General features: G+C 41.7%; 1 protein-coding gene across 3 annotated transcripts in view; it reads right to left on the reverse strand.

Moving 5' to 3' along the window:
• Positions 1-10,139, reverse strand: part of ccdc88c (coiled-coil domain containing 88C) — a 48,416-nt gene extending 38,277 nt beyond the window's left edge. For all 3 annotated transcript variants that reach the window (XM_054613430.1, XM_054613429.1, XM_054613432.1), the window contains exons 1-3: positions 9,717-10,139; positions 7,308-7,420; positions 4,351-4,459 (exon numbers count right to left, since the gene is read on the reverse strand). In XM_054613430.1, coding sequence (XP_054469405.1) covers positions 4,351-4,459; positions 7,308-7,420; positions 9,717-9,776 — 282 coding nt within the window. In that variant the 5' untranslated portion in view covers positions 9,777-10,139. The remainder of the gene's footprint in view (positions 1-4,350; positions 4,460-7,307; positions 7,421-9,716) is intronic.
• Between the last annotated feature and the right edge of the window lie 2,440 nt (positions 10,140-12,579).

The raw sequence follows: 12,579 nt of genomic DNA on the forward strand, positions 1-12,579 counted from the left end.
CCCGTCACTGTAGCGCTGTCTGTCTCAATTCTGTCCGTCTCTCTAGTATGAAAATCTGTATCTGTTTTAGTGTAAATGAGGCTATTTTTCATACTGGTTCACATGTTGTGAGTTGTGCTCTTGTTCAACAGCAAAACCGCAACAATTCAACAGCAAAACCGCAACAATGTCGCACGCCACGGCCAGCGTTGGTTCCGTTGCTTCTGCCGCTCATAGTGTGAACTCTGGGTAAGAGACTCAACCTGGCTCTGATCGGTTCGGGTATCGTGGATTGTTGCAAATACCATAACGAGCACTTTGAGGAGCCAGAGAATCCAGATTATATTCACAGATTATCTCAGTACCCCATTTGTCAAAGTACAGCTTCTAGTCAGTAGTGGTTTGTAAGGTTTTCAGTCTACAATGATCTTAAACATTGTAAATGGTAATCCTCACATTTTAGAGGCCGTCACCACCAGATGGTGAATTTACTGTCTAAAATGTCTTTGACTGATTTTCTGTCCAACAATGAATCTTACTTATTCCAGCGTTTGGGTGGAACAGTTAGACAAAAAACCCAGCAGGAGAGAGAACAGAGTAAATAGCTTAGTATTCAGAGCTAGTGATATCAGGTTACTGTGATTTGTACAATAGAGGCGGAGCAGAAGGTAGGTGACGGACACCCCCTCTTCACACACGCACACACACTTTGGGCTTTGTCACTGGGGAGACTGGGAGGAGTCACTGGATCAGCCTGTGTCTACTGAGACCTCATCTAATTAGGAGAAAGCCAACGCCCAGCCCCTTATGAACAGCTGGATGGATATGTATGTGTGTGAATGAGTGTGTGTGTTGGTGTGTATTGTTCTTGTGGCTGATCCTGAACTAAGAGCCTCATAACTCATTGACTTAAGGTTGCACTATGAGGTGTGTGCATGTGTGTGTTGAGGCCAGGGTGTTTGACCGTGGTTAGAGATTAACCATCAGGGACAGATTAACCCCATACTGCCCAGGATGACCCACTTCACCAAGTGTGCACACACACACACACACACACACACACACACACACACACACACACACACACACACACACACACACACACACACACACACACACACACACACACACACACACACACACACACACACACACACACACACACACACACACAGTTAGCAGCAGATGTGGCCTTTATTGTTGTCTGATCTGCATGAGCGACACATGAACAGTGTTATAATTAATAATTCTGTGAGACACTAGACACAAAGGCTTCATGCACTTCCTGTTCCCATTCTGACTGACAGCAACTGAAAGGAGAAGAAATCTAAATAATACTGGGTCTTTTTCTTGACGTGGTCCAGGAAAACCAAGTCACCCAAGATGTTTGACTCACTCGTAACATATGTTTACCGACTTTGCATGAAGATGCATACGGGTTTTTACACAACAAAAGATTTGTGGTCAAATGCATTCCGGACCACCTCGCCAAGTGGTTTGGGGGATCTGATAACAATGCGTCTTGGTGGTTGTTTATGCCTCTAATAAGAACTTTCCACTTGTGATCCAATAAGCCAAGATGCATTTAAAACCAAGTGTAAACTGGTTCAGGGTCTTTGAGATTCAAACACCAAAGACTAAATGTTGTCCTTGACCCCAGGCAAAGGTTTACATAATCCAGAAAAAGGTTTCCATGTTGTATCACAGCTTTTTATAGAGCCCTAAACTAGTATGCAATACTATTTTAAAGTCCTTACACTGGTTACCTGTTAGTTTAGGATTGATATATATTAGTTTATAAAAGCCGTACATGGCCGTGCAGCAGACTACCTCTCAGAGATGATTTTGGTTTATGAACCAGTGGGGTTCTTCTGTTTCAGCTGTTCCACAAAGCAGAACAAAAACATTTTGCAAGGCTGCTTTCAATCAGATATTGATATGTTCAAACGTAAACTCGTCTTTTATGTTGCTATAACATTTTATAATATTGTGGTTTTATAATTTGTACGTATTCTATTTTTATCTGCATATCTATTTATACTTTTAATCACTTTGAAGTGAATATGATTTGTTGTGAAGTTCATTATACAAGTTTCATTGATTGATTCAAATTTCGGCAGTAAAGCATGTTTTTTTTAAATGAGATGCCAAGTCAGTAAAAAAGCGAAAGGACCTTCCTGTAACACTGTAGACGGCGTGTGGAAGGTTATCATTTAACATGTTAACGACCATCACTATTAAAGGCAGATCTGTCTTAAAGATAGATTTTAGGTGGCGAATCACTTTTAACAGTTGGCTGGCTGTGTGTAGTTACAGCTTTTAGATTGTACTGTTATACACTTCAGATGGGTAAGAAAGCTGTTCATTTTGGGTCTTTGCATACATGAAAAAAAGTCAAACTAAAATATATATTTTTTTAATTTGACTCACTGTTCCCCGGGCAACCCTGTGTCACTGCCATCGATGGACACAGAACACCAATGTGCAGGCTTATTAATGTAATAAATACACAAATGTCAATCAAATGCTAAAAAACATTTATAACAATCATCCAACACTGTAAGAGGTTCCCACTGTATTACAGAGTGAAAAGTGTTTGCACTGATACAGGTGTGTGTGTGTGTGTGTGTGTGTGTGTGTGTGTGTGTGTGTGTGTGTGTGTGTGTGTGTGTGTGTGTGTGTGTGCACACCAATGCCAGGCCCATGATGTAATGTAGCCATCCTCTCAAAGCTAATCACAGCTTGTTGCTCAGAGGCATGTGTGTCTTTTGTGTAATAAATCAAGAGATAAGGAGCTCAGATGCAGATGATTTGGCTGAGCAGTCATGTCCTGTTGAGACACACACACACACACACACGCACACACACGCACACACACACACACACACACACACACACACACACACACACACCTCTTACCCCACACAGTGATGGGAGTGTATTGCTTGCATGTATTAAGATACTTTGATACAACAGGATATGAAAATGAAATGACTTTATTTTCCCTGTCATGATTTGAATAACTCTTTCAGGACTTCTGTTTGGAGTCTAGATCAACTAGAGAGTTTACCAGGTGTGTAAAAAAAACCTTTAACTGTAACTCGCAAACCTTTCAAAAGCAGTTAAAAAATATATATTTTTTAATGCCTAATAACAAAAAAGAAAACAAGAAAGGAAAATAATCTGACCGCACTGTGTTACTTCCTGCTAATAATGATCGCTGTAGATTACTGCTTGTCATGCAACTAAAAAAATGATCAGCCAGCAAGTTCAAGGTTGATCCATACTGATGTGCAGCATGATCAATACATCCCACGAGTGACACAAACACACATGCAGGACCTGTTCCTTTTCAAAACTCCCAAGCTGAAACGCACACATCAGAAAACAAACACATGACAAAGATGATCACACACACACACACACACACACACACACACACACACACACACACACACACACACACACACACACACACACACACACACACACACACACACACACACACACACACACACACACACACACACACACACACACACACACACACACACACAAATGTGGAGCAATTGATTGGCAGATAATCTAACTGCAATTAATAGCCTGGGCCTCGACACTGCATCTGTCACTGAACTCAACTGGAGTATATATGGGACAACACAAAACTCATGCTCAGCAAATACTATCAAATTGTGTATTTAAACCAGAATGAATATTCTAATACAAATTAGGCAATCGAATAACATCAATTACGAGTCATTCATTGATCTAGATCCCTCCTAAAACACACCTGCCCGTGCAAACAGAAAAGTTAACGGAGTGAAAACCAATGAGAGAAAGGAGGAGACCCTTCTTTTGTAGTCAGCAGCGGTTACCAAAACAAGCATACCCAACTTCAAGGCGCAGGAAGGTGAGATAATAGTGTCTGTGCCACTTTAAGTGTGGTTTTCAGACAGAGAGCAAAGGACTTCAGGTGATAAATATTCACAACTGGGATTCAATTTTATGAATTTTATCAGTGGACCCTTATGGTCTAAAGGAATAAAAATAACAATGAAGGGACACATATTCAGACTTGACATGACCGCCTCAAACAGTAGGGAGTCTCCACTATTTTTTGTCTCTTGTTCACCATGCTGATAAATTTGATGTTTTATATTTTGGTGCTCATGAGGTTTTACTGTAATTCTACTTAGAGAGGACTTTTTTGCATGGGGGAAAAAATTATAATAATAACACAATCAAAACTGCGGCTTGTCTACTGTGGTGTAGTTTGACCCATGCATGTTGCCAAGGTGCACGTTGCCATAGTGTGCCATGTGTGCATGTGTGTGTGTGTGTGTGTGTGTGTGTGTGTGTGTGTGTGCATACCTGGTAGTACGTCCTGATGTGTCTGGTGAGAACGGTCAGGTTGTACAGGCGAAGGGACAAGTCATTGTTCACGTTCTTGTTCAGCCTCTGATTTGTTGGGCTGGGGTCGCTATGGAGACACACACATGAAAGATTCGATTCACGTTACTTGTTGCTTCTTAAGATGGAGATCTTGTTAATTACACACACAATGTTGTCTGGCTGACCTACTAAAACATGACGTCAGTTTGATGCCTAGTGGAAACTATTGTAAATAAACAGAGGCTTGAAAACACACTTTCATTCGCTTGGCCTTGCCTTATCTTGCAGCCAACTCGAAGTCGGAGTTCCTACTGGTGAATTCAGGAGGAAAATCCATCAACCCCCACCTCACTAAGAAGCCGTCGTCTGACGTCACACCACACACGCGCTCATTGTAAATGTTAAACCATCAACTAAAAGGCAGCGGTGACTATATTTTCCTGTATTCATATTAATGGAGGCCTTTAAAATAAAATGTAAGACATCGCTTGTTACCTCATGCGTGGTTTCCCCCTCTGTTTTGTTTGTACATGCTAAGAGGCTTTACTTTCTGAGAGTTCAATGGTCTGCACTCTAGTAAAAGAAACATCAGTTTGTCGCGGTCAGCCATGTTTTCTTGTTTGCATCTTGCCGTCGTGCACCTGGAACACTTGGAGGTCGTAAGTTGAATGTTTAAACTGGGACTGATGGTTCCAATGCTTTCATTTGATATTCACTTAACCAATGTTTCACCTCCTTTGGTGGTTTAACTGACGTCCCATGTCTATTCACTTCAACTTACAAAATGTGACAAAATATCAGGAAACAATAACAGTTATCAGAGCCTGAGGTGAAATCTTCATATGGCTTGCTTTCATATAATAAAAATGACTAAAAAAAGAAACAATTCCTCCGCCTGTCAAATTGGAAACCACAGAGTGATTGCCATTTTAGTTCAAATATTACTGACAGGATAAACAGATTATTAAAACTATTATGACTTCTAAACAATGAATGAACTTTGATTAATTGTTTCAGCTCTAACTTTGAAACACATTGCACTCCTGGTGCTTTCACTGCCTACACTAAACTGAAACTGCAACAATCACAACTGACATCTTCTAGTTTATCTTTCATCACTCAGACTACACTTCAACTTACATTTACAGCTCAATTCATCACTTCCACAGTTTAAACTCCTTTCACTTCAACTTCACTACGCACTAATTTAATTTGACACTCAAAATCTTTGAGATGTCAAATCCCTACAAATGTATGAATGTACGATTGCTCACAGTACTTCCACTTCAACTCATCAACTACATTCTTTAATCACTTCCACTTCCATCTCAATTTATTACTTCTATTTCCACAATTTTTAACTCAACTAAAGCTTCACTCTGCGCTGAAAGCAAATTGACGCTTTATTCAGTGCACTACAGTGGCAGGTACACTTTAACTCCTTTCAGCACTCTCATTTCAACTGATGCTTCAAAATCTCTCTGCGCTTCAAGTGACCTTACTTTATTCAGTGCACTACATTTACACTTTAGCTCCTTTCAGTGCGTCCATCTTAAATGCCATCTCAACTCCTTTCAGTGACTATATTTATTTTTAGACCACCAATTCAAATTCAGCCTTTTTCAGTGTTTCCTACTTTTTCTAATGTTTCAACAGCTAATAATCAGCAGCGAGCAATGTTACATTCTCTTCAGGAAATGCATCCTCTTTATAGTTTTATTCTGAGTCAACAAGCCCAACTCAGTCAAGCAAAGATGCCCACATACCATAATGTTTTGAAAGGTCGGAGAGAATAACAGGCTTACAGACTGGCTGATATGACAGCTGACTGCCTCTCTGACTGACTGATTTACCAACGCTCTCTGAGGGGCTCTCCAGTAATATTCCTCATGGCTCCGCCACCCCGGCCTCCTCCTCTGTAACCCACTTTCCCATAAACCCCTACCAAGTCCTAATCACACCCCCCCTCCAAATAGCCCAGCCTACATTCAGTGTGTGGAGAACAATAGGGCGATTATCATTGTTTCTGAGGACAATAACCAACATATGAACATGTGGTCTGATTGGGGACAGAGGGGCCGTCTGGATGGGAGAAGATCCACACATGTGGGTATGTATTGTTATTATCACTGTGGACAGTATTAATGTCCCTGTGGTCCAAATGCTGTCTGTCCTATCCAGAAGGAATATATTTTACTGTCAACAAATCCCATGAAAAGACCAAAGCCAACATGAACGTGTCCTCCTTATAAGTACTGTGTGTGTGTGTGTCCAAAGCCTGATATATATTTTTCCTCAGTGCCAAAACCCCCCCCCAAAACATCAATTAGCCACACTGCTGCTAATTATGTTTCATAATCACCATGAGTTTTGCTAACATAATAAAACTGTCATATTTACAAAACCTGGTAGAATAGGAGGTGTCAGTCTTTGAAAAGCTTCTGCTGTCTGAGATGGACATCCTGCACCCACTGTGTCAGTAAGTGTTGCATTCATAGCTGGGACTGATTCTCCCGGTGCATCTCTAGCTTAGGTAAATATGCATAAACTGAATATGCTGAGAGATGTAGCACCTCACTGTCTTACCTGTCTGCCACGGTGTCATTTCTACATCACCGTCCAAACAGAGAGCAGCTCAGCTCTAAAGGGACTGTTAATGAGCTTTCATACTCTACTGTGTGTCTTGATGAAGACTTCAGCAGCACATCTGGCTGTGACGGTAACCACCTGAAACCAGGGCGTCAGGATGTGGTCGCACTCACACGCACACACGCACACGCACACACACACACACACACACACACACACACACAGGAAACACAGCATCAACTCACTTGCCGTTCATTAACTCACTCCATACACTCCAAGGAGCTTTTGATTTTCACTGACTCATACAATACAAATGTTAAACTCTTATTGGGTGCAGCGTTACCTACATGTGTGTCATGATCTTGTGCAGGAAGACGCCGTCCACCAGCTCCATGAACATGTTGACGCGCTCCTCTGAGCCCGCGTCCTCGCACGAACCCAGAGGACCCAACGTCCTCACCTGGGGACAGAAAGAGAAGTCAACCACATGGCACCTAGAGACATGAACTGATCTTTTTTTTCCATTAAACTTAATATGCTGGCCGTCCTGATGAATCAAGATTTTCCAGATTGTGTGACGTCCACTGGCTAATCCTTCCGTGAACATCCATGGACAAAAAGTGACACAATTTGTTTTGAAAAAGGCTGCGGCTGAACATTAGAATACATCTTTGCACAGAAAACTGAAAGTGGATTTTGTCCCCCATTGCTTACACTGACGTGTGTTTGGAGGGCATCCATTTGTGGCCAGCAGGAACAACAGCAGTCACCAATAACCTTTGGAAAATGTGAACCTTTGTTTTTGAGCTTTACTGGGATTAAAATGCAATATACGGCACATCTAATATTTTTTTAAGCCTATATTTATTCGGGGGGTTGCTGAGAGTAATGCTCTCTTTTTGAGGAACGCCCGGCCCACGCTCACACAGTGACACAGCTGGAAGCTGCCCAGTACAACCACAGTCTGATCTGCTGCTGGCCACTGGAGCGAGCTCTACTCTTTCATTTTCTCCTCCCGAACATAGCCTAAAATCAGGTTCCAAGATTATCTTGGGAAACCTTCCTGGTCACAGAAACCCTTTCTTTAACCTTGGATGTGGCAAGAAAAAAGAAACAAGGAGACAGAGAAACGTGGAGTAACTATTCAGTGTCCCTGTGTCAGCTTTCTACAGCGTGGCTGTGTTCATTGTGATTGTCTGTGTCCAACAAAGCTGTGAGAAACTGTTGGTTGGGCGGTCGGGTCAACAGGATGGGGTCACAGGGAAGCAGGAAGTACCACAGAGTTAATAACCTGTTGACTGCTTTGTGTGGGTGGTCACAGTCCGGGCTGGAAGCCCATGTTGACCATAGGGGGAGATTCAGACGGGCCCCAGACTCTGAGGACACAGATATCTAGAGGAACGTCCACCAAGGAAGGATTACATTTAATCCTACTTTTTTTTGCTTTCTGTTCATGTTGTGAAATATCTTTCACAGATAATCCATTAAATATGCCTGTTTATGAAAATATGCATACAAATAATGTGTGTACAAACAAACATTTCTGAAGGTTGCAGTTGGGTAAAAGAACGCTGCTTTACACTGGATTTAGTTTAAATTAGTTTCTGCTTAAAGCTTCGCTGGATCAAGAGAAATCAGCTGAGGTGCTGTTTGCTCAGATGGACAAAGTTGTTTTTCCAACACAAACACCCCTCAGCCCATGGACATGCATACAGCTAAAACCACTGAAACACTGAGAACACTTGGGTCTACAGGGGGGGTGATGATTTTAAGGGCAAAAGATGATGAAGAGGTAAGGAAACTGAGTGAACTGAAGGAATGCAACTGTGGCTGGTGAAGCAGAACAAACAGAATGACTTTTCTTTCTGTATGAGATCTAAACTTGGAAAGTCCCAAAGCATCAGTTAACCTGAGGCTTTTACTTTGAAAATCTTGCCCCTTGTCACTGTAATGTATGTGTCTGAGCAGGGTCAATAAATGGTTTATAGTGCACGAGAGCAAACTACTGCAGGAGGTATTTAGAGGTCAGAGTACTACAGTACTGTGTTTCTACTAGTGAAGAGTACTGTGTTTCTACTAGTGAAGAGTACTGTGTTTCTACTAGTGAAGAGTACTAGAGTACTGTGTTTCTACTAGTGAAGAGTACTGTGTTTCTACTAGTGAAGAGTACTAGAGTACTGTGTTTCTACTAGTGAAGAGTACTAGAGTACTGTGTTTCTACTAGTGAAGAGTACTAGAGTACTGTGTTTCTACTAATGAAGAGTACTAGAGTACTGTGTTTCTACTGGTGAAGAGTACTAGAGTACTGTGTCTCTACTGGTGAAGAGTACTGTGTTTCTAGAGTACTGTGTTTCTACTAGTGAAGAGTACTAGAGTACTGTGTTTCTACTAGTGAAGAGTACTAGAGTACTGTGTTTCTACTGGTGAAGAGTACTAGAGTACTGTGTTTCTGTGTTTCTACTGTGAAGTGTGTGTGTGTGTGTATATATATATATATGTGTGTGTGTATATATGTGTGTGTGTGTGTGTGTGTGTGTGTATATGTGTGTGTGTGTGTGTGTGTGTGTGTGTGTGTGTGTGTGTGTATATGTGTGTGTGTGTATGTGTGTGTGTGTGTGTGTGTATATGTGTGTGTGTGTGTGTATGTGTGTGTGTGTGTGTGTGTGTGTGTGTGTGTGTGTGTGTGTGTATATGTGTGTGTATATGTGTGTGTGTATATGTATGTGTGTGTATGTGTGTGCGTGTGCTCCACTCACCCACACCACCAGAGGAGACTGCATGAAGGCGGCCAGCAGCTCGGACAGAGTCCCGTCCATGTCTCCGGGGATCGATCACCGTCCACGCTCCGCCGGTCAGTCGATGTCCGCGGCGGGCTCGCGGTAGGTCACCACACGGGACGGAACAAAGCCCCCGCGAGGCATCGACCCCCTGCACGAGCTCTGTGTCTCGCGCTGTCCCGCTCCGAACAGTGAGAGTGACTGCAGCGGGTCAAACTTCTCAGGAGTTGTTCGCGTCTCCTAGGAGACGAGGCTCTGGCCGTAAAGCGGCGGCACGGCCGTGAATGTCGAGAAGTTGAGAAAACAAAGTGAAGAAGTGGAGCGCGCGACAGATGGAAGCAGAGGACGTTTAAAGTGTCCGTTGTTCGCTACATCTTCCTCTCTCCTCTCCATCAACCTGACCGTGTGCGACCAGCAGCAGGGGAGGGGTTGACTGGCAGCAGTGCCGACCAATCCGCTACCGCAGAAAAGCGCGGGCTCCGCCCCTTTGCGATACGTCAGCCAATCACAGCGCAGTGTTTTGAGTTGGTTTTTTTCTCTCTGAGGCAGACGTCAGCGCCGTTTGTCAGCAGCCAAAGACCCGAGACGGAACAAGATAGTGACCGTCCTCAAAACGATGGAAGATTTACTTTTTTGGTACTTCTAAATGAGAGGATTTTTGTGAGTTAGGTAATAGTAGTGAGTGATTTTCATTCATTATTGTTGTATTTAATGTTCTTTTGATAACATAATATGTGTGGAACAACAGATAAGAACAACAAAGATGATATCAGTGTCAGTACAATGACAAAACACTGGATGAGCATGTACATTATCCTGATATTCTGTTATATTAATTATGGTTCCTTCTATTGTTAGTTTTTACTTGTGTTAGCTATTTAGCTAAAATATAATTTTAGTTTTGTCAAGCAACTTTTTTAGCACACTCAGGCAGTACTTACAGACCGGGTTAGTTACAGTAAGTTATGTGTTTGGCTCCATAACTAACAGTAACCTAAACATTTAGGAAGCACGTTCTATTAATAACACTGCACATTGCTTCGCCGTGCACAGCAGACCTTTTGTTTGTCTTGGCAGTAAAAGCACAGATGTAACTTCTAACACTGGGAATGGCTCAGTTCCATTAATCCAGTAATCCATAACCATGATCATAGAAAAAAGGTTATTTCTCTTGAAAATGTTTTCCCAAAGGTTAGTTTATCTGTAATTTACTCAGACAGTATTCATGCTCACTTTTGTCTGCCAAACCGAATGTTTATGAATAGCTGTAGGATTATTTATTTTGTTCGATATCATAGTTGCTATGAATATACCTCACAATGATTGACCATAAAGGGATAGATAAGTGAGCAAACATTTTAAAAAATGGCTTTTATGACTATTTTATTGAGGGACAATCTTTCCATCCTGTCCATGGAATGGGATCCCTACTTATCTTGGGGTTGAGCCAAAGAGTAGATTCAGAATGAAGAATATGGATTGATCTAAAATATAATAAACTTTTCTCCATGATGAGACAAGATGGAACGTGGTTGAAGAGCTGATAGAAATTAGATGGCAGAAATAAATAGAGAAAGCTCCGTCCAATATCAAACCAACATTATAGGCAAGATAGAATAAAGTATGCATTTCAAGGCCTTACTTAAGGATTTACTTCATATGATAAAAGAAAAAAGAGAGAAAGAAGAAGAGAATTATAGAATCAAAAAAAGCTAACTTTAACTTGTTTCATTTTTTTTAATGTACCCTTTAAACTAACACAGACGTGCGTTGGGGGTAACCCTCTTGCTCTGCACTGAGACTCTCTGACTGCTCCTCAAACAGGTTGAAAAGGAAACCAAAGATCAGAAGGACACAAAGGCCAAATGCAAAGCAGCAGAAACTGATGACAAAACATTTCTATGGGACTTTATAACTTTTGATATACAGTCTTTAACTTTATTTAAAGGGTACTGATTACTTTGTAAAGTAAAACATCCAGTAAACATGATCCTCTGGCATAAAGGGAGAGTGTTGTGGGATGTTTTCATGCTGATCTCAGTGCAGCCTGACAGCATCACATGTGGAGGAGTACAGGGTGGATCCGACCTGTACAAAATCAGTCCAGAGTGTGCTTTTGATTTTGGCATGATCAGACAGGAAAGAGGCAGATCCACCGGCTCCAGGTCCAGAACCTGAGCCAACATGTAGCTGACTCAAACGCAGATAAACAAGAGGAGAGCAAAGCAAAGTCACCAAGAGACAAAGGGGTTTTATTTGCTTAAGTGGTGGATCCGGGAGAACTAACGTGGGCATGGAAGTGGACTTTGTTCCACTTCAGAGATCACACATGGTAATAACAATAATCTGTGGCACAGCGCCCCCCTGTGGCTCAATTATTCTACTACACCTGAGCTCCTACTGGAAAGCTTGGTGGTAGGATATACTGAGCTTTTTCAATGCTGAAACAGTGATAGCTTTCATGAATCTTTCAACTTTTAATTAATGAATTCTTATATTTACATTGACTGAAGAAGTATTTAAATGGTGGTAAAAATAACAGTTATAGCAGAGATATTAGTGATACTTTGTACCATTCATTCCTGACTGTAACGTTGAAGATTTTTCGTGATTATGTAATTTAAGTGTGACTGTGTGTGTCCAGTTATTGAATGACGGTGATTGTTGCAGTGCTGGCAGGTGAATAGTTGCCCTTTGCTTGATTTCTACTTGATTTCTGCTGCTAATAATAACGAGCCAATAATTAGCCCCATGTGGAGGCCTGAGAGATGGAGAACGGGTACCATGGGCCAATGAATGAAAAGGTGTGAATAAAAAGTGTGTCCGGGTCTATACAGCCACT

This window comes from Anoplopoma fimbria, chromosome 15 (genome assembly GCF_027596085.1).
Source record: "Anoplopoma fimbria isolate UVic2021 breed Golden Eagle Sablefish chromosome 15, Afim_UVic_2022, whole genome shotgun sequence".
NCBI classification, from domain to species: Eukaryota; Metazoa; Chordata; class Actinopteri; order Perciformes; family Anoplopomatidae; genus Anoplopoma; species Anoplopoma fimbria.